Genomic DNA, 19825 nt, shown 5'->3' on the forward strand with positions numbered 1-19825 from the left:
GCTTACTCCAGAATAAGTCCTAACAGGAAGCATAGATCATGGATCTTAGATTGGGAACAAGAATGGGCTTTAGAAGTCATCTAGTTCAACCTTCTCATATTTCATATATGAGGAAACTGAGACCCAGAATGCCAATATCACAGAGGTAGTAAGAGGATTAGTTTAGGATGACTCAGTTAAGCCTCTACCATAACAAAAGAGTCACCAGACTTTCTGTGTAAGCACCTTTCTTCAAGGTTGTTCCGTAGTGGAATCAACATGATACAATGACAAGAGTACTAAGTCAGAGTCAAAGGACTTGAGTTCAAATCTCATTTTTGATAGTACCTCTGCTACCTTGGATAAGTCATTTCCTTCTGGGCTTTGGTTTCCTCAATTGTAAAATGAAGGTATTTCATGATAAGTTGGTCCAAGAACTCCTCTATTGTGTATTCTTCAAGCAGAAAAAGATGATTCGGTCACAAATTTATACCCACATAGCACCAGAATCATACTCTGTTTCTAATATTTGGTCCTGGTATCATTTTTATTTTATTTTTTTTAATTAAAGACTTTATTTATTTTGAATTTTACAATTTTTCCCCTAATCTTACTTCCTTCCCCCCCACAGAAGACAATTTGTCAGTCTTTACATTGTTTCCTTGGTTATACATTGACCCAAATTGAGTGTGATGAGAGAGAACTCATATCCTTAAGGAAGAAACATGAAGTAAAAGAGATAGCAAGATCAGACAATAAGATATCAGGTTTTTTCCTAAGTTTAAGGTAATAGCCCTTGGTCTTTGTTCAAACTCCACAGTTATTTCTCTGGATACAGATGGTATTCTCCATTGTAGAGAGCCCCAAATTGTCCCTGACCATTGCACCGATGGAATGAGTGAGTCCATCAAGGTTGATCATCACCCCCATGTTGCAGTTAGGGTATAAAGTGTTTTTCTGGTTCTGCTTATCTCACTCAGCATCAGTTCATGCAAATCCCTCCAGTCTTCCCTGAATTCCCATCCCTCCTGGTTTCCAATAGAACAATAGTGTGCCATGACATACATATACCACAGTTTGCTAAGCCATTCCCCAATTGAAGGACATTTACTTGATTTCCAATTCTTTGTCACTACAAACAGAGGTACTATGAACTGGTATCATTTTTAAACAATCATCCTTAGGATCAAAGAATTTTAAAGTTTGAAGGGACCTTAGAGATTCTCTAGTCTAGTTTAACTCTTCCTTTTGACAGCAGAGGAAACTGAGTACCAGAGGCCAAATATCTTGCTTGAAGTCACATAGACAGTCTGTGGCAGAACTGAGACTACAACATAGGTTTTGTGACTCCAAGACCAGTGCATGTTCCACTATATAAGAGTTCCTCATTGTCTCCTTACCCTTTCACAGATAGGCTATGCTAAATTCAGAAACATGCCATTATGTGTAATGGAGATGCAGTGAGTGGGCAGTAGTTTGATTTATGTTAAGAAAAAATAATAGTAAACTTGGGATCTCTTACGGATGAAAGGGGATGAAATGCTGCTTCTCTTCATCACTTTCTGCTTTCCCTTTGATGATGTCTGTTATATCCATAACTAGAAAGAGAAGGGGGAAAAAAATCACTGCTTAAGATTGTGTCAAGATGAAACAGGAAAACCATAGGGACAGCAATCAGGAACAATGAAAAAGCCTTGAAGGATGAGGAAACTTAGCAGAGTCAGTACAAAGTTGTGAATCATAATTGAAGAGGTAAGTCAGAATCATAGAATATGAAAAGAAAGAATCAGAATAATTTGTAGGTCAAAATCCAGGTAGATAGACAGATAATAAAAAGGGTAATTTCCAAGAATGTTCCCACAAGAGACCAGTATGCCATTTTAAATGTTAGACCTAAAGAACACTTGATTCTTTGTGGTTTTCTGAAACCTAGGAATTCTTCAAAAACAGAAGAAAATAATTGGAGGATAGATGGTAGGTATCAGTCAAGATCTAGGTTACTAAGGCAAAGGTCTTTATATAGTTCATGTTCAGGAATTGACTGATGCTTTATTTTGCATGTTACTTGTGGTTCTGCAGGTAGAAACAAATAGAGGCACCTGCCTTGGGAGAACAGCCAAGAACCAAAGGAAGCAGGGAAGGAGGAAAGAAAAAAATCTTTGAACATGTTGCTGCAGACTTTTTAGGAAGACAAGGAACTCATTCCTGAAAGTATAACAATATGATCTCAGTGTCTGACTACCCAGAATAAGCAAGGTAAGGAAGGAAATGTAATATGTTAGAGTGGCAAGGTACCTTACAGATGATCCAGTTATCCAAATCCTTCATTTTTTTTTCAGATGAGGAAACAATTGTTTAAGAAAGCTCTGAACTTTCCTAAGGTCAATAGGGAGTTGATAGCAGAGCCAAGGTTGGAGTCAGATCCCCTGATCCCCAGGTCAATGCTGTTTCCCATAATCAAGTCTTCTAATCAAGGTCAGATCACTAAAGAATTAGATAGTTCTACCATTGTTGGCTCATATAAAGCCTGGGAAATTATGTAAAGTCCCCCCTTGTTATTTGAAGGTATCTCCTTTCCCAGATATTGCAAAAAGCCAGGCTAATCTTCTTAACACCCATTTTCATCAAAAACTTAACTGATGAGATTCATTCTTTGATCTCTTATCTAGGACATTATTTTTAATGATTTGTTCTTCTTGATTATATATTCCCAGAATCATCTCTCCTTCCTTCAGGCCCCAGAGAAGAGAAGTTAACTATTCAGACTTCAGTTTACCCTCATCCCTCAATTCCTAGACACCTGTGTTCAATTATTCAATATAAAATGGGACTAGGTCACAGTTACTTTGATTTAGTCATAAGAATCTAGGAATTAAAGTATTCCTAGCTGAAATAGAGGAAAGAATATTTTAAATCTGGCCACATAAAAAGAGCATCAAGGGAAAAAAAAACAGTTTACTAACAGAAGGAGTTAGATTAAACCTTCTAGATATATGCACACAGTTACCTGCCACCCCAAATGGCCGCCTTAATCCCTGAGTACATTTCTTTAAATTAGTATCCTTGAGATCCATTCTCCCAACTCTGACAGTTTGACAAATCAAATAAATTTTATCCCTGTTGAGGTCTTTGTTCCCAAGATCCTGTAAGGCAGGAAATGAACAGTTACAATATAGTCATTTTTATGTCTCATTATTTCAACAAAAGTAACATGTTATGCATCATGTATTTAATAGAAAATCCCAAAGAAATAAAAGAAAGAAATTACTAACGAAATAACTGATGATAATTTTCTGTTCAGGCATTGTTTTTTAAGGACATTACCCTTCACTACAAAACAGAGTGTTACCCCATTCTATAGATTAAAAAGCTGAGACCTGGAAAAAGCACCGAGTGACAGAGCCCAGATAATATTTTTTTAATTTTTTAACTCATACAGAAAGTAGAAGAGACCATATTGGAGTTGAGATCCAGGGATCCCTGATACACTTACTTAAAGACACAAACTGGATTCTTTGTGAGTCACCTATCAGTTTCACTATTGTTCAGTATAAAAATACAGAAAATCTCTGGAGGCTCTTTTTCTAGGTTGTTCAACTATCTCCCAAGTCAAAAAGTTCCATAGTCCTCAAGTCCCTGCTTCACTTTTGAGAAATACCATAATTATGAGACAATTAAGTTATGACATCTACAGTTGACTGTAAGATTCATAGGGTAGTGGATAGCTCATAAATAGCATCATTTCAGTCTTCCTCTATAACTTGTATATACCTAGCAATGAAATGGGCATTTCAAAGTGCAACAGCCTAAACTCTTTTGATTGTGTACCCAACAATTAAAAAAATTAAAACTATATCCTTAAAATACAAATATTATTTGTAAATTATATAAAAGTTCCACTGTGTTAATAATTTTATATATATATATATATATATATATACACATATTTAAACTAATATAAAAAGGATAAAAAAGATGAAATAATATGTGCTCCTGCAGTCAACAGGGGACTATTTCTGTTTATTGAGCAGGTAATGGGCATTATCAGATCAGAACTTAGGAAAATTCATCTCAGCAGCAGTGTGGAGCATGGATTAGAAATGGTAGAGGTTTGAAGCAGAAAAACCAATTAGAAGGTTATTGTAACAGGCCAGAAAAGAGATGATCAGGGTCGGAGCAAAGAGAGTAGCCACATGAGTGGACTGGAGATAGAAGTGAAAAGTGACAAGATTTAGCAACTGATCAGATATGTGGGGGGAATCAAAGATGGCAATGAGATTGTGAACCTAAGTGCCTAGAAGAGTGGAGGGGCTATTGAGATCAATAGAGAAGTTTGGAAAAGGGATGGATTTGGGGGGAAAGATAATGTGTTAACATCTGCACTATAGATCACAACACATCCTTTACAGCTTGATTCTCCCACTCACAATGAAAAATTGAGAGCTTCAGCCCCCAGAGTGCAGAATTCATCTTATTCTGAATGCAGAACCTAACCAAGGGGCACAACCACAAGGTGATCTGCAGTCAAGGAGTAAGTATACGGGGGGGAGGAGGGAATTTTTTTAGTGGTACCTGTGAAGCTGTGAATCTGGATGACCAGGCATAAAATAGGTCATAGTGTTATAAGGGACTAATACCTGCTTACAAGATCATCTTCCTTTGTTCTAGCCTCCAAAAAGTCATTTCTTGGTATCAGGCCATACTCCTTACTAAGGACCTCAGATCCCAATTTGCAGATATCTAGCATGGTGGATCAAATATCAAACCTAGAATCATGAAGACCTGGGTTCAAATTCCACATCTGATACTTTCTAACTTTATCTCAGAATCTTTTTGGAGTTTCAATTTCCTCTCCTATAAAATGGAAATAATTATACTTAGAGAATCTACATCATAAGGTTGTTAGGAAAGCCTCAGAAATATATGAGTAGTGTTTTTAAGTTATAAGGTGCTATATAAATTGTCAACAATTACTTTTAGTTAGCTGCCTCTCTTTGATACACTCCATATATGAATGGTCTGGTCTAACTCCTTAAAATCTAAGTTCCTTGAGGTCAGCAACAGGTTGGATTCAGTATTTATATTCCTGTTTCTTTGCACAGAACTGGACATATAGTAAGGATTTAATATAGGTTTTTCATTCATTTTGTTAGATTCTATCCATTATACAACTGTACTGCCTCTCCCTTTGAACATAGTAGCTGCTGGTTAATGAAAGATGGTAAATGGAAAGAAAAAAATTAAAGGAATTGCAAGTTGTGCATATAAACTTACAGTTTTATGTGCAATCATCTTTTTTAAAAAATGTTATAGAAATGCCTGTTTTATTCCATAAATTAAAATGCAAATAAACCATTTTTAAAAAAAATTCTAGTTAGATTTAATATATTGATAAATAGAACTGACTTGAATTCAATTGAATTGAACTGAATTGAATTGTATTGGATGTTTGAATCAGGAAACAAACTTGACAATGACTAATTTGCTATCATCATTTGCCAGATAAAGGAGAAGGGAATCGACTGCCAGATCCCTTCAGAGAAAAGGCATGAAAATAGCAGCAACTACCAACCCATTTATAACAAGTATGTGTCATAGATACTCTGGGAACACACAATGGATCCATGGAAGGTCAAGCTTCACTACTCTAGGGCTTATATTTTTATAACCAGTTACTGCAGATCATGATAAGCATCTACTGCCTCCTTCTCTAAGACCTCATTACCCCCAAATGAGGACCAAGGTGGTCTTCATTGGCTAAGTAAACCTCAGCACTATAAGTCATCCTAAATGTCATAAAACTCTCACACAAATATCCCACCCCCAAACTGCCCCCAGGTAATTGTCATATAGCATAGACTGAATGAGGAGAAGGTGGAGCACAAAAGAAGCCCAGATTCATTTGCTCTATGGATAAGAAAAGAGTGAAAAGGAAAACCACAGTAACTTATGGTCTAAAGCAAACTGACCTCAATCTAAATAAACCCCCTGAACTTTTAAGGTAAATATGTCAACTAACTTTGACAGACCTTCTGACAAGTCAATTAGAACTGAGAGAGGTACAATTCAAGGAACTACTATTCAGAGAGTTCCCTTGAATTGTCATTGGTTTACACCTTTTCTTCCCCATTCCCACTACTATTCTTCTTTACCACTGTCCTAGATTACTATAGTAACATTCCACAAGGCATTCCTAGCTAGATTCTCTTCCCCTCTAATCCATCCAGCCTACCAACAATTGAATTTTCTTAAAATTCACCTTTCCCTACTCAAAAGATCCTCAATGGTTCCCTGTTTCACAATATGAAATCAAAATTCCATTGCTTGACATTCAACATTCTCCATAATTTGGCCTAATTCTAATAATTCCACTTTATTTATTACTAATCCCCAATACATGTCTTTTCCCTTTACAACTATCTCTTTAGTAGTCTACATAAGTATGCCACACTCATTCTCAACTCCCACCCTTTGCAAATGGCATTTTCCCAGCATGGAATACATCCCCCCCACACACACTTCTATATATTCTTCAAGGTCCATTTCAAGTCTCACCACCTCCATGAAACCTTCTGACTCCTACTCAAAAAAATGTACAGCTTCTGACCACAAAATTTATCATTGAATTGAAGAGTTATAAAATTATACAGCTCATTGTATATTTATCTTAGGTCCTCAGTTAGATTGTAATACCAAGATATATATTGGTAGAGTCTCAATATAACAACCAGGTCAACATAATTGAGCGACAGTGTTCATAGTGGTCCTGGGAAAATCCTGTGTTTTCTGTCTTGGTGAGTTTCTAGCTAGTGGTTCTATTCACCTCCATGTGACTATTTCCTCATCTACAAAATGATGCAGTTGAACTCTATGGCCTCTAAGATCCTTTCCAGCTCTGAGTCTATGATCGTAAAATCCTAACTATCTCCTTATCATTAGCAAGTTATTCACACTCAGGACTTTAAAATAAAAACACATCCTTAAGATTGCCCTCCTTCCCCAAAGTGAAAGTTCCAATATTTTCACAAGATTTCTCAATTTAGTGAAGGACCAAACAAGCTTCTTAAGTTAACTTAGTCTAAGAAATAGACTCAGAGGAATATGGAAAATCCTGAGGGAATTGGATCATTTTTCCATCAATGGGAATTGACACTGATTTATTGATATCTTCTCCTTCTTGTTTACATTTAGAAGATGGATCACAAGTTGATTCTCCGCAAAATGAACATCTGATTGATTTCCATGTCCTTCTCTCACACACTAAACATCTGTCTCCTGGTTTAATCAGGAGAGCTCACAGGACTTTAATATTTATCAAGAAAATAAATATCCTGCCTACTCCAACTAATAATAGATAAACAGAATCTGGGCCCATTCATACATGCCAGGAAAACTTTGTCTAAGCAATTAGGAGCTATGACACTAGGCTGTTTCCTACAGCCCATTTTTCAGGAACATGCAAACAAAATATATCACCATCATTCTAGCCTAATTGGAACATAACAGAAAACATTATGCTTAATAGGACATAGCTGAAGAATTATTGTAAAGCAAAGCAAGTTAATCTAGCATGGCGGTCATTCCTAGCTAGAACCTTTCTCCTTAGTAAAACACACACTATCCCCTACCTGGCTAGTCCTCTCTCTGATTCTCTAGTTCATATTTGCAACACTGCTGTCATAATGAGGCAAACAGATTTTTCCAACCCAATGGTTCCCACCTAAGACACCACCAAGCTTATAGCATGCCCAATCACATTCTCAGGACACTATCTGGCAAGATTATTGGTAGGAAATTATAGACAATTCCACTTGTTTCAGTTCATTGAGGAAATATTAAAGGCCTACTGTAGCTGTCATTGTTGTAGGGTCTGGGGATATAAAGACAAAACAGAAAATAATTCTGGTCTTCAAGTATATACATTTTACTATACTTAATGCCTTGCTTCCTTTTCTTCTTTTTGGAAAGAAAAGATTGATTCACCTTCTGAAATATGTCAGGCAATGATCTAATTTAAAAAAGCTTTCAGGTCCTGAATTTTCTCAGGTTTCCTAGAGGAATGAAGGTTTTCATCTCTAAGAATTCTGAGATTCAGGTTCATCATGCTGGAGAACATAATGACATTGACAAGCTTGTAAACTGGTCCTCTCAATATTTAGTTTATGCTAAAATTTACTTTGAATTATTGCCCAACTATCCACACATTCAATTTGTCAGATTCCTTCACCCTCTTCTCTATGTTAGTGCCTTTGCTCTAAGACTATCTCCAGACTATCCTTACATACATGGTTTTTACATGTTGTCTCTTCCTTTAGAATACAAGCCTCTTGAAGGCAGGGACAGTATGTATATTTTTACCTATCACTATATCCCCAGCATTTAGTACACTACCTTAGTTACAATAAGTGCTTTTTGCCTTCTATTTTAAGAGGCAGATTTTAAAAACCTTATCAGTAATTTAGTCATGAATTTCTTTGTTTTTGTTTTGGGTTTTTTTGGCAAGGTAATGGGGTTAAGTGACTTTCCCAAGGTCATATAGCTAGGTAATTATTAAGTGTCTGAGGCTGTATTTGAACTCAGGTCCTCTTGACTTCAGGGCTGGTGTTCTATGCACTGTGCCACCTAACTGTCCCAGTCATGAATTTCTTAAGTCCAAATTCAGCCCAATCTCCTTGGATCTGAACAATAATGACCAAAAGATAGTACAAGACCACTAGCCATGAAAAGTCAGATAATGCTCAATCTACTTCATTTGTCAAGGCAGGAGAGCCAGATCAGGGCACATTAGGATCCTTTTTTCAGCAAGAATTACAATGAAAAACTAGTCTTTCGTCAATTCTGATTTTTGCCATTAAATTTAATTAACTAAAAACAATCCATTTCCCAAACATTCTAGCTATCTCTGTGCAATTTCTTAAGCTATTTTTTTATCTTTCATTGGTCATATGTCTGTTTGGGGTGACTAAATGGTAATTTGTTGAAATATGAGGGAATATGTGTGTGTTTATGTGTGTATTATTTGCTTCATTAGGCTGCAAGAAAGAATATAGTCTTACCCTTTTAAAATTATTTATTTTACTTTTAATTTATGGATCAAAAACAAGCATTTCCATAACATAAGGTAATTTTAAAAATGATTATACATGAAACTGCAAATATATTATGTATAATTTATTATTTCTTTTAAATACACAATAAAATTATCAGGTAAATTTTCTTTTTTTTTTCTTCCCTTTACACCTCTCCTTCCCTTTGCCCTATTGATTTTTACCAGTGTCCAAGATAGGACTCTGACCACAGAATGCATTCATTTAGATTGACTAACAAAGTCTTACCTCTTCCTTCTGTGCTCAACCACATTTCCAATTTCATCCTCACCATGGGTGGGGAACATAGGTACTGCTACCTTGGGGAGCTATGAGGGAAACACTCACCGTGAAGACAACCTTCAGGTTGTTCAGCATTTCAATTTCCTTTGGGAAGCCTTTACTTCCCCATCGCACCAAGTAGTTCTCACTGGAAAAGAAAAGTAGCTCTGATTTTCCAGATCCTATGGTTGAAACCTGCCTTCTGAGAACTTTTCCTGGATTCTCACCACCACTCATTTTGACACTTAATCATCTTATATTGTTCTCTGCTTCACAAAGATCCCTCTTGTCCTTCCAGTGAGGCTTGTTGGCTCTTTAAGGGCAGATACCATATTTTATATATAACACTTGTACAGTTCTAGACACAGAAAATAACACTTTCTATGTAATTCTAGGCAGGTTACCTTCAGCTCTTCTCTAATATCCTTGTGTATAAAATAACACTGTCTGTGATGACCTTTAAAATTGCTGTTTTGACTTGAACTTAAAGAAATAAAGAACATGACTTCCATGCAAGCACCATCTTTTGCTGAAGAAAGGCAGGATGATGCAAAGTGAGCACTGGATTTGGAGCAAGAGGGTATGACCCTGCCAAATTACCTTAGCTGTAGACTACCAATATAATCCTAGGTAAGCCACTTAAACCCTGTATTACTGTTTCTTCAGCTTCTTTCTCACCCTGAAAGATCCCTCTGCTCCATGGCACCCTCTTCCCAATGGTGATGTTCTCATGGAGCCTCCATTTTGAAGCTATGCCCTTTTCATCTTCCTGTTCCACCCATCCCATGCTTTTCAGCTATCTTTTGTGTTTTCTTCCCATATTAAAATGTAAACTCCTTGAGAGCAGGAACTATTTTTTGCTCCTATTTTTGTATTTCTCCTCTTCTGGCTTCTCTGGTTAACTGTAAGTACCACTCATCTTCTCTGTAAGAAGCCTTTCCCATTGCCCATTAATGTTAATGCTTTCCCTCTAAGATTATCTGTCATTATCTAGTTAGCTACATGTATGTATGCATATACATATGTATATATATATATATGTATATGATTTGTATATAGATGTTTGAATATTGTTCTCCCCCATTAGACCATGAACTCCTTGATAGCAGGAACTATTTTTTCCTTTCTTTATACTCATAGCATTTATAATAGTACCTAGCAAACAGAAAGCACTTGAGAAATGTTTGCTGACTTGACTTGTTGACAGTTAGCCTCTCTCCCTGTTTTCTTTTCCCTTATTCTCCATCTTCCCTAGAAAAGAAAACACCAGGATCTACCAAAACAGATTCATTCAAACTGAACTTTAGATCTTGACCAACACTTAGAAAACTTAAGTTCAAATAAAATGCCCTTGATTTTTTTTTATACTTTTAAGATAAAGTGATGAAATCTTCAGCAAACTAAGCAGGCAGATTTGATCCAAAATATCTTTGTTCTACTTGATTCCCCCTTGCCTTTGTGCCTGGGATTACTTTCTAGAATCTTTCACTGGGTGAACCAGAGCCAGTCAGGTCTAAATAGTAAACACTGGCAATTTTCTTCTGGAGAAAATATGGTCATAAATAAGAAAAGCAATTTAAAAGCCCAGGTTGGTCTCATCTATTCACAGACAGGAATACTTAATCGAGTGATCATAAAGCAGCTGCAGCTACAGGATAGAAGCTAAGAAAAGACTTCTATAAAACATTCCATTCCCATGGGGGATATGTCAGGATCAATTCAACTCTTCCCCTGATGTCTGGTGACCTTCTACTGAAAGGACAGGTGCTCTGAGTAAGTTTTGGCATTCCATGTCTCTCAATCATACAGCATCACTGGGAAAAAAATCTGAGTTTTTTTTTAAAAAATAGGCTTTTGGCTGGGAAGCAGCTTGACGTTCTTTCATTCACTGCATATTTCTCCATTACAATCTGGTTTACTTTCATTCTCTGATTCAAATCTAGACCCAACTAATCCATCAATGTACCTGTGCCAGATGTTTATCTTAGGCATAGTTAATGGTACAGTGATAGAGTGTTGGGCCTGGAGTCAAGACTTGAGTTGGGGCAGGTAGATCGCACAGTAGGTAGAGCACTGGCCCCTGAGTTCAAATGTGGCCTCAGACACTTAATAATTGCCTAGATGTATGATCTTGGGCAAGTCACTTAACCCCATTGTCTAGCCAAAAAAAGAAGATGAGTTCAAATCCATTCTCAAGCAATTACTGTCTGTGCTATCCTGGACAAGTTATTTTACTTCAGTCTTTCCTCATCTGTAAAATGGGGATAACAATAGCACCAATTTCCCAAGGTTTTGATTATTTGTAAATTGCTTAGTATAGACCTTGGAATCTAAGTGTTTAATAAATACTCATTTCTTTCCTTCTAACTCAATGGCACAGACAATTGACATTTTTCAACCATTTAGTTTTACCTATATAGGTTGGTAGACTAATCAGAAAAGAAGCAATATAAGTAAATGAACACAGAAGGATATTTCATTCTCTGCACCTTTCACTCAATTGTGTGATAATTTAAAATTATGGATTGCTGAAGAAAATAATTTGCTAAAGCTCACCTTTTCTTTTCTTGTATTTTATTAAGATCATCTTCAATACATCTTTAGAAACATTTTCATAAATATAATATATAGTAAACAAATTTGACATATGGGTAAGTAATTATTGTTGTCCTCTTGATTTTCTTTTGGAAGGAGTATCGTCATCAGTGATATTTTCCCCATTTTTTTTACTATCTTCTTCTACCTGAAATATCTTGTAAAATGTTACTTGATGCTTTCAAAATTTTCTCCCTTCCAGTACGATTTTCCTTGGTGTACACATAGTCTGAGTACACATAACTCCTTTTCTTGATTTTGATTTTTTAAATTCCATTTTACTCCCTTTTCTTGAAGATCACAGAACAGGATAAGAGGGCTAAATGCAATAATGGTTCAAATTCATTAATCATGGAAATAAATGGCTATAGAAATGTTAATAAATCTGTTCTATTTTCCTTCTATTTGTGGTTCTCCTTCCAATTATACACACACACACACACACACACACACACACACACACACACACACATATATGTATATATATGGTTTAGGGAAGAAGGGACTTAGTTGTTTTCCTGTAAGTTTATATAACCTTGCATTCCTCACCACTGCTTTTCACTGTTGTATAAGATACTGTTTGTGATCTTCAATCATATTTAATCATACTTCTCCATAATATTTTACAATTTGGTTTGCTTTTTTAAACAATGTTCTTCTATGTTGACATGTTTCTGTGTTCTTTTGGCCTCCTTGTTGTGGCAACTGCTTTATACTGGTAAAGTTTTGTAGTAAGATATGAAATCAAAGTCATTGTCTTAACCATTTCCATTTTTCATTCTTAGGACTTTACTAGCTTGTTAGTCAAAAATCAGCTTGAAACTATTGAAATTGGTTTCAGGGTCTCTTCATTAGTATTCTTTCTTGCTTGATATTAACTTTGACCTTTACTCAAATTAATAAACTGTCACTCTATATAAATTTTGTTGATTCTGATATAGCTTTTTTTTACACTAGATTCAGAATAGGGAAGATCTCACTTTTATATACTGACTCATAGATTTTTTAGTTGCATGACTTCCAGCCAGGGTACTAACTTATCCAAGCCATAGTTTCTTCATCTATAAAATGGGGATAGTACCCACTTCACAGGATCATTGTGAGGATGAAATAAAATAAAGATGAAAATGACTTTGCAACTTTTACTATATATAAAAGTGCTATATAGATATTAGATATTATTGTTGTTGATATTAAGATGCTGTCAAATCTATTTTCTGATATAAAATATACTTACCATGTTGACCTATTGTCTTCCAAATCTCTTCTAGAAGACAATATTCAAATTGCATATTAATAAGACTTTTGAGTCTATGAGTCTTCAGCTTTTTATTTCTTAAATATGAGCAATATTTTCCAACAAACTTTTTCATCATCCTCCCCTTACTTGACTTTTACATTGAAATTACTTAATATTAAAATATATTCTGACTTCAACTGAAAGAATTTGTCAATTTTTGTATAAAATGTCTTCACCTCAGACTTCAATGATATTTAGTTATCTTCATCATACAATATTATTTCGTTTGTGGTGATCTTAAGTATTGTAAGATGAGATAACTAAATGACTCATGAAGTGATGCTCTGTATTGTCTTTGAGAACATGATAAAGACAAATCTCAAGCTTTTTTTCTTTCCCTTTCCAAGGAGAACCTGGGAGTCATCTTACTGGTATCCTCCATTTCAGTTTATTATGAACCAGTAATGCTGAAACTGTTTAGTTCTTCAGTCATGTGATTTGTTAATCACTGAACAAAGATCTTCTGTTCATCAAATTTAGAGTTTGAAGGGATCTTAGAGAAGGATTGAAACTAACATAATCATTTTACAAATAGGGACAATGAGGCATAGAGAGATCAATTTAGAATACCAACAGCTAAGTTAATATTCAAAAGCAGCCTAAAACGCCATCCTTTTTAGAATTCCTATTAGCTTAACATCTCAAAGCCACTCTTTCTTCCAGTTCATTATACTAACTATGAAAGAGAAAGGGACTATAAGTAATTTTTTCAAATTTTCTTTGTTCCATCAGCTGACACTGCCAAAGTATTCATCACTAAGTGGCCAATTATTGGTGAGAAGTTTCTCCAAAATTAACTATATTACTTAGTCAACATACTAATCTGGGATGATATTCAAAGGCTTTTCAGCATGGTAAAACATGGAAGGGTTTACAATATAGTGGCAAGACCTTTGAGTATTCATGTTCATCTCCATATCATCATGAGACATAGTTCCTAATTAAATTATGATTATATTGATTTTTATTGGACACAGAGGAAGATGAGGGGAACTATTACTCATAATTAAGAAAAAAATATAATTTTATTGTAGTCTACATCACAATAGTTCCAAGTTTATCTATTCAAATTCAACAGGAGGAAACAAATTTATCATTGACCCTTTTCAAATATGCTAAGTTGTGCCACCATCTCCTTCACTTTCCTTTAGGAAATTTTACCTTCCTATTTTTAAAACCAGTAATCTATGGGGAGGCTTGCAGAGGCTGCCAATGTTTCATCCCAAAGATGACAGGTCAATCCCAGCCAAGTTCTAAATGATCCATATCATCCCAAAGAATGATTTTGATCATCTCAAGGGTTTTTTTTCCTTTTTAATTAGAACATACCATGCTGACAACCCAGGCATGATCAGACAAGTGTGGAGAAGATGCCTTTAAGAAAAGGTTAGACAACCAAGTTCATACTTATGTATGAAATATTCCTTTGCCCTCTCTCCCCCATACTTTCACCTTTCTCTTCATACTTGCTCATCTTTCCCCAGAGAGAGTAGTAAGTCTTTGGCATAGTCAGAGATATCACTCAAACACACCCTATCAAGCACATCATACCAGGTGGCACATCAGGGAGCCAAACTGCCATCAGACTGATCCATTGCCCCCAAAGCATGGTACTCAGCTTGGGTGATCAATCATGCATATGGGATCGGAGAACCATCACCCCTGTCAGTGCAGCCAAGAGATATTCTAACTATGCTCAGGAGACAGGGTTGTGCTCACCTCATCATTTTTAGGGCTTTTTATCACAGAACACCTTGAGCATAGCTGATGGGAAGTTGTGAGGCTTAACTGCATGCAAAAAAAAAATGCTTTTGAGGGTATCATAGGAAAAATGGTACACAGTCATTTTTTCTGTCCTTGGAGTAAGGCAAGATGGGATATATTTTCATTGTACTTCAAGGCATGAAAACTAGATATAAAAGATCTACATTTGGAAAGGAATTCAGAGGCTATCTTGTCCAAGCTTCTTATTTTTATAGATGAAGAAAGTAAGGCATATGGAGATAAAGTAACTGCTCAGGTCACACAAGTAGCAAGTATCAGAAGCAGGATTTGAATTCAAGCATTCTGATTGTCATGTGAGTGATTTCTCTACTATATATTATACTGCCTCCCATTGAAATCTCCATTTCATCTCACTCTCCAACACAAGGAGCCTATTCAGATAGCATATTCTCAAGACCCACTCACCTAATAACCATTTGCTTGATGGGATCATACAGTGACATGAAGAGTTCAGCATCCTCTCCAATTCGGCATACAAAGTTCCTTACAAAGACATAAAGACTGTGCGTGGGAGAGGATGATATCCGAGAATACATTCCATAATCTGGTTGATCCTTTGACTGCCCAACCAGAGGAAAGAGAGAAGGATAAAGGAAATTAACTTTCTACCATTTAGTTACAAGATGAGCAATACAGTGAAAAGGGCAGGATCTGCTATGGAAGTCACAGAGTTCCCACTAAAAGACTGAAGTCTTAAGTATTCTCAACTCCAGGACCTTCATTTTCCGCATTTATAAAATGGGACTAATAGAACCCACACAGAATATCTTAAATGGTTGATGAAATAAAATGAAATAATAGAACAATTTTCTATCTATATGACCTTAGTCATTTCTCTTAATCTCTCAAGGCATCAGTTTCCTCAAACTGTTAAATAAAGGAGCTGGATCCCATGAAATTGGGGGTCCCTTTGATTCCTAAATCTAAGATCCTACATGAAAGTCCTTTTTAAGAAAACTGTGCAAAGAAAACCCATGATATTATTAATCTATTTTAATAGCATAGTACAGAGAATACCCTCTATAATTAAAAACCTAAGCTGTTCTATAGACTCAGGACATCTGGGTTCTCATTTTAGTTCTATCCCAAACTTAATGTAGGAACTTGGGAAATTAACTTTCTTCTCTTCTTCTGTTTCTTCCTCACCAAAGAGAAGGGAGGGAGGTACTAAAAGATAGTAAGATGAAGGCATGTTGAACCCTTACCCTAAACCTAACCCTAACCCTAACCATAACCATAACCATAACCCTAATTTTCCAATCCAACCCTAACCCTAACCCTAAAAAAAAAGAAAAGAAAAGGAAAAAAAAGATGAAGGCATGTTGCTCCTCCCTTTGAAACCTGGTCTTGCTTGGAGGACACATACCATTTCTTCTTTGATGCGCTCAGTGATTTTATCTGTGGCTTCTTCATGTGCATGGAATAGGCTGATGACACTGGTTTTATCAGGATCCAAGATATTTCCATCTTCATCTCTGACAATCAGATCTAGTTCAAGAATCCTGTCAAGAAAAGACTGAATTGAAATTTGGTAAAGCAGGTATATGACAAAGGAAGAAACCTTCAGCTGGTATAGAATCACATAGAATACCCTGTCAATGCTGTCAGAAAGCTAGCTATAACACAGTACTCTCACTTGACCTGTCAACTATCTTTCTGTGGATCTCTTTTATATTTTCATTTTTTTCAATACAGGAAGCATTATTTTGATCATTTTAGTTTTAATTATATTCAGTGAACCTGCTTCTGGAAAGGTAACTAAACCATGTAGAATGAAATAATATATTTTACATAAGGTGCATTTCCTACTGAATGACAAGGAAGCATTTTTATAATATGGCAGCATTTTTATATTCTGGCAGCAAGAAGCCTGTGCAACATTCAAAATGACAATATCTAAAATTGAAATATAATTATTTTAATGTAGGAAACTATCTTGATCTTTTTCTTGAAAATTTATCCTGGAAACCCAGGCTTCACTTCTTATTAATGAAGTTCCATCTTGCTCCTTGAAGCTAGGACTTATTTTAAATTTTGTCTTTGTAAATAATGCAGTGCCTGGCTCAGAATACATGTCTGCTTGATTTAATTAATTAGATGACCTCTAAGTGTCCTTTCAATTTTAAATCTGAGCCAATCTCTTGCAGCCTGGGCTCTTAAGGTTATGTCCAGTGAACTACAGGAAGTCCTTCCCATCTTGCAATTCCCATAGAGACAAACCAAAGATTTCAAGAAAATCATTTCAGGTCTAGAAGACAACTTCAGCTGGAGAAGACTGTATGCTGAAACTTTGCTCAGCCCTTTGATTCAAGCTATAGGAAGATTTCTGAGGTCCCACTTCTTTTAAAAATAAAACAACAAGGTTGGAAATACTCTGAAGGCCCCTTCTTTTACAAAAGGAATACTAAACACCTTTGCCAGGCAGCTAGGCTCTAGACCTTTTTCTAAGTAAGCTGCTGTACACAATCCAAACACTCACTATGAAGCAATTCTTAAAAGTTGTCAAACTTTTGTGAAATATTATGCCAACAAAATTCCCCAGACTTACTGAGCCATGTAACACCTACTGAGACTGCCCAGTTCCTAAAACTCTTTCTACCTGCTTCTTAGATAAGTCATACTCTCATTCAACCTTCAATAGTATTTATAGTAAGCAAAGACAGAAACACAATTTCCAACCCAACTTCCCAACACACATCAGCAAAGAATACTCAGGTACAAAGTTTTCCTGACTGGAGAAAATGTCATTTTTGTTTTTGAGTCAGTGTAGTGTTTATTCTAATTCACTTCTGCTTTCCTTTCCACTATGAATGCATATTTTTGTGTGTGCCCATGTTATTTCCCAGCATGAAGAAACAGTGAATGGCAAGTGAAGGGTTATTTCTGTAGAGACCAGGGACATGAATCAGAGGGCTTAGATTCTGAATAGGGGGCAGGGATGCACCAAAATACTGAAAGAAAACTGCTTCCTGGATGAAAATGATTCCAAATAACTGGGTTCACCAATCATTTGGAAGAAGATTAAACATATGCCCCAAATATCTCAGCCCAGTTAAAACTGCAACACAAGGATTCTCTCTGCCTCCGCATACCCACAGATCCCAGGGGATGATTCTGAAGCATCAGAAGCATTACTGGGGACAAGAGCCATAGAATATTTTTTGTGCATAGAACACAAAGCGACAGAGTTTCACCTAAAAATAAAACCAGGTTCTCTATTCTGATAAGGGAAAGAGTGAGGAAGGAAAAGAGAGAGAGGTTGAAGGAGAGAGGAGGGTGGGAGCAGGGAGACACAGAGGGAGGCAGAAGTATAAAAATGAGAAAGGGAGAGAAGGAAGTAAAAAGAGAGAAGGATAAATAAAGTGGGGAAGAGAAGGGGAAAGAGAGAAGGGATCTGAGAGAAGAAAAGAGGGATTGGGAAAGAGGATCAAGAAGAAGAAAGAGAGGGGGTAGAGGGAAAGGGGGAGAGAGAGGGGAGAAAAAAACAGAAACAGAGATGGACAAAAAGAGGGGAAGGTAGGGAGAGGAAGGCAGAGGGGGAAGAAAGAATGAAAAAGAAAGAGAGAATGAGAGAGAGAGAGAGAGAGAGAGAGAGAGAGAGAGTGGGGGGGTAGAAGAGAGAGAGAAATGTACCTGTTGCCATAGTCAATTTTTGAAGTGACTTTCTGCTTGAGTTCCTTCAGCTCATCTTTTGGTAGAGTCCCAGACAAAAGCTGAGACCTCCATTCCATCAGATCATACATCATGTTCTGCACTTGGAAAAAACGATCTTTCCTGCTGGCCTAGGAAGCAAGAAAAGACAATATTTGTTACCTACATATCATCAATAAAAACGGTTGCAAACTGCTCCCCACCTCTGGGGAGAAGATGAACCCTAAGCTAAATAAATAAATGTTTAGAAGAAGTACAGAAGTGTTCACACAGCTATTCTCTCCCAACTCAGGTTCTAGCACTACAGACTATCACCATGCCTCAGCTACCTTCTTGCCCTGGAGTTTTCTCTACTTCTGTGATCCTCTTCTCCCATTGGTGAGTTTTTTTCGATGACCTTCATTTTGTAGAGAGACCCAGGTCAACTATTCTCCATTCCTCTCTTGGATTTGCACCTGTCTTTCCAGACTCCCCTGCCACCATCCCAACTACTTTCCTCTCCTCTTTCAACTTTCAAGTGTTGTCTTCCTCCATTAGAATATGAGCTCTGTGAGGGCAGGGACTGACATTTCTTTTCCTTCCATTTGTCTCCCTAGTGCTTAGAATGGTACCTGACACCTGGCTTAATATATTCTTGGTGATCAACTAACTGGGTGGTCATTGTTGAACCAGTACAACTATTTGGGGCAGAATGTGTGCACATAAATAAAATAATATTCATAAAGAACAAAGTTAGGTTTATCAGGTACCTCTCTTTAATGAATGAAAGATTGGGATGGACTTCCTATCACCTGGTCATGAATTACATGATGACTTAGACTTCCTCCAAATTTTCCAGCTACCTGCAACAGGCTAAAACTTTTAGCTTGTTACAGAATCATTCATTCAGGATCATGAAAACCCTGGCTTTCAAAAGTACTTGATTTCTCTCTAGACTAGGGATTCTTAAACTAAGGTCTATGGTTTTTTTTTTAATATATTTGAACAACTCAATTTTAATATATTTTTCTTTGTATTTCCTGTGTATTTATTTTATGCATTAAAAACATTCTAAAATTTCCAAAGAGGTTCATAGGCTTCACTAGACTGAAGAAGAGATCACCAGGTCTAGAAATGATCCAAACATTGCCATAATATTAAAATTCCC

At 36.3% G+C, this 19825-nt stretch overlaps 1 protein-coding gene across 2 annotated transcripts in view; it reads right to left on the reverse strand.

Annotated features, from left to right (window-relative positions):
• DOCK2 (dedicator of cytokinesis 2) overlaps positions 1-19825 on the reverse strand; it is a 535580-nt gene that overhangs the window by 469419 nt on the left and 46336 nt on the right. For both annotated transcript variants that reach the window (XM_074212450.1, XM_074212449.1), the window contains exons 6-11: positions 18661-18809; positions 16394-16529; positions 15433-15587; positions 9414-9495; positions 2987-3122; positions 1502-1577 (exon numbers count right to left, since the gene is read on the reverse strand). In XM_074212450.1, the coding sequence (XP_074068551.1) occupies positions 1502-1577; positions 2987-3122; positions 9414-9495; positions 15433-15587; positions 16394-16529; positions 18661-18809 (734 nt within the window). The remainder of the gene's footprint in view (positions 1-1501; positions 1578-2986; positions 3123-9413; positions 9496-15432; positions 15588-16393; positions 16530-18660; positions 18810-19825) is intronic.

The sequence above is a fragment of the Macrotis lagotis genome, chromosome 1 (genome assembly GCF_037893015.1).
Source record: "Macrotis lagotis isolate mMagLag1 chromosome 1, bilby.v1.9.chrom.fasta, whole genome shotgun sequence".
Taxonomy (NCBI): Eukaryota; Metazoa; Chordata; class Mammalia; order Peramelemorphia; family Peramelidae; genus Macrotis; species Macrotis lagotis.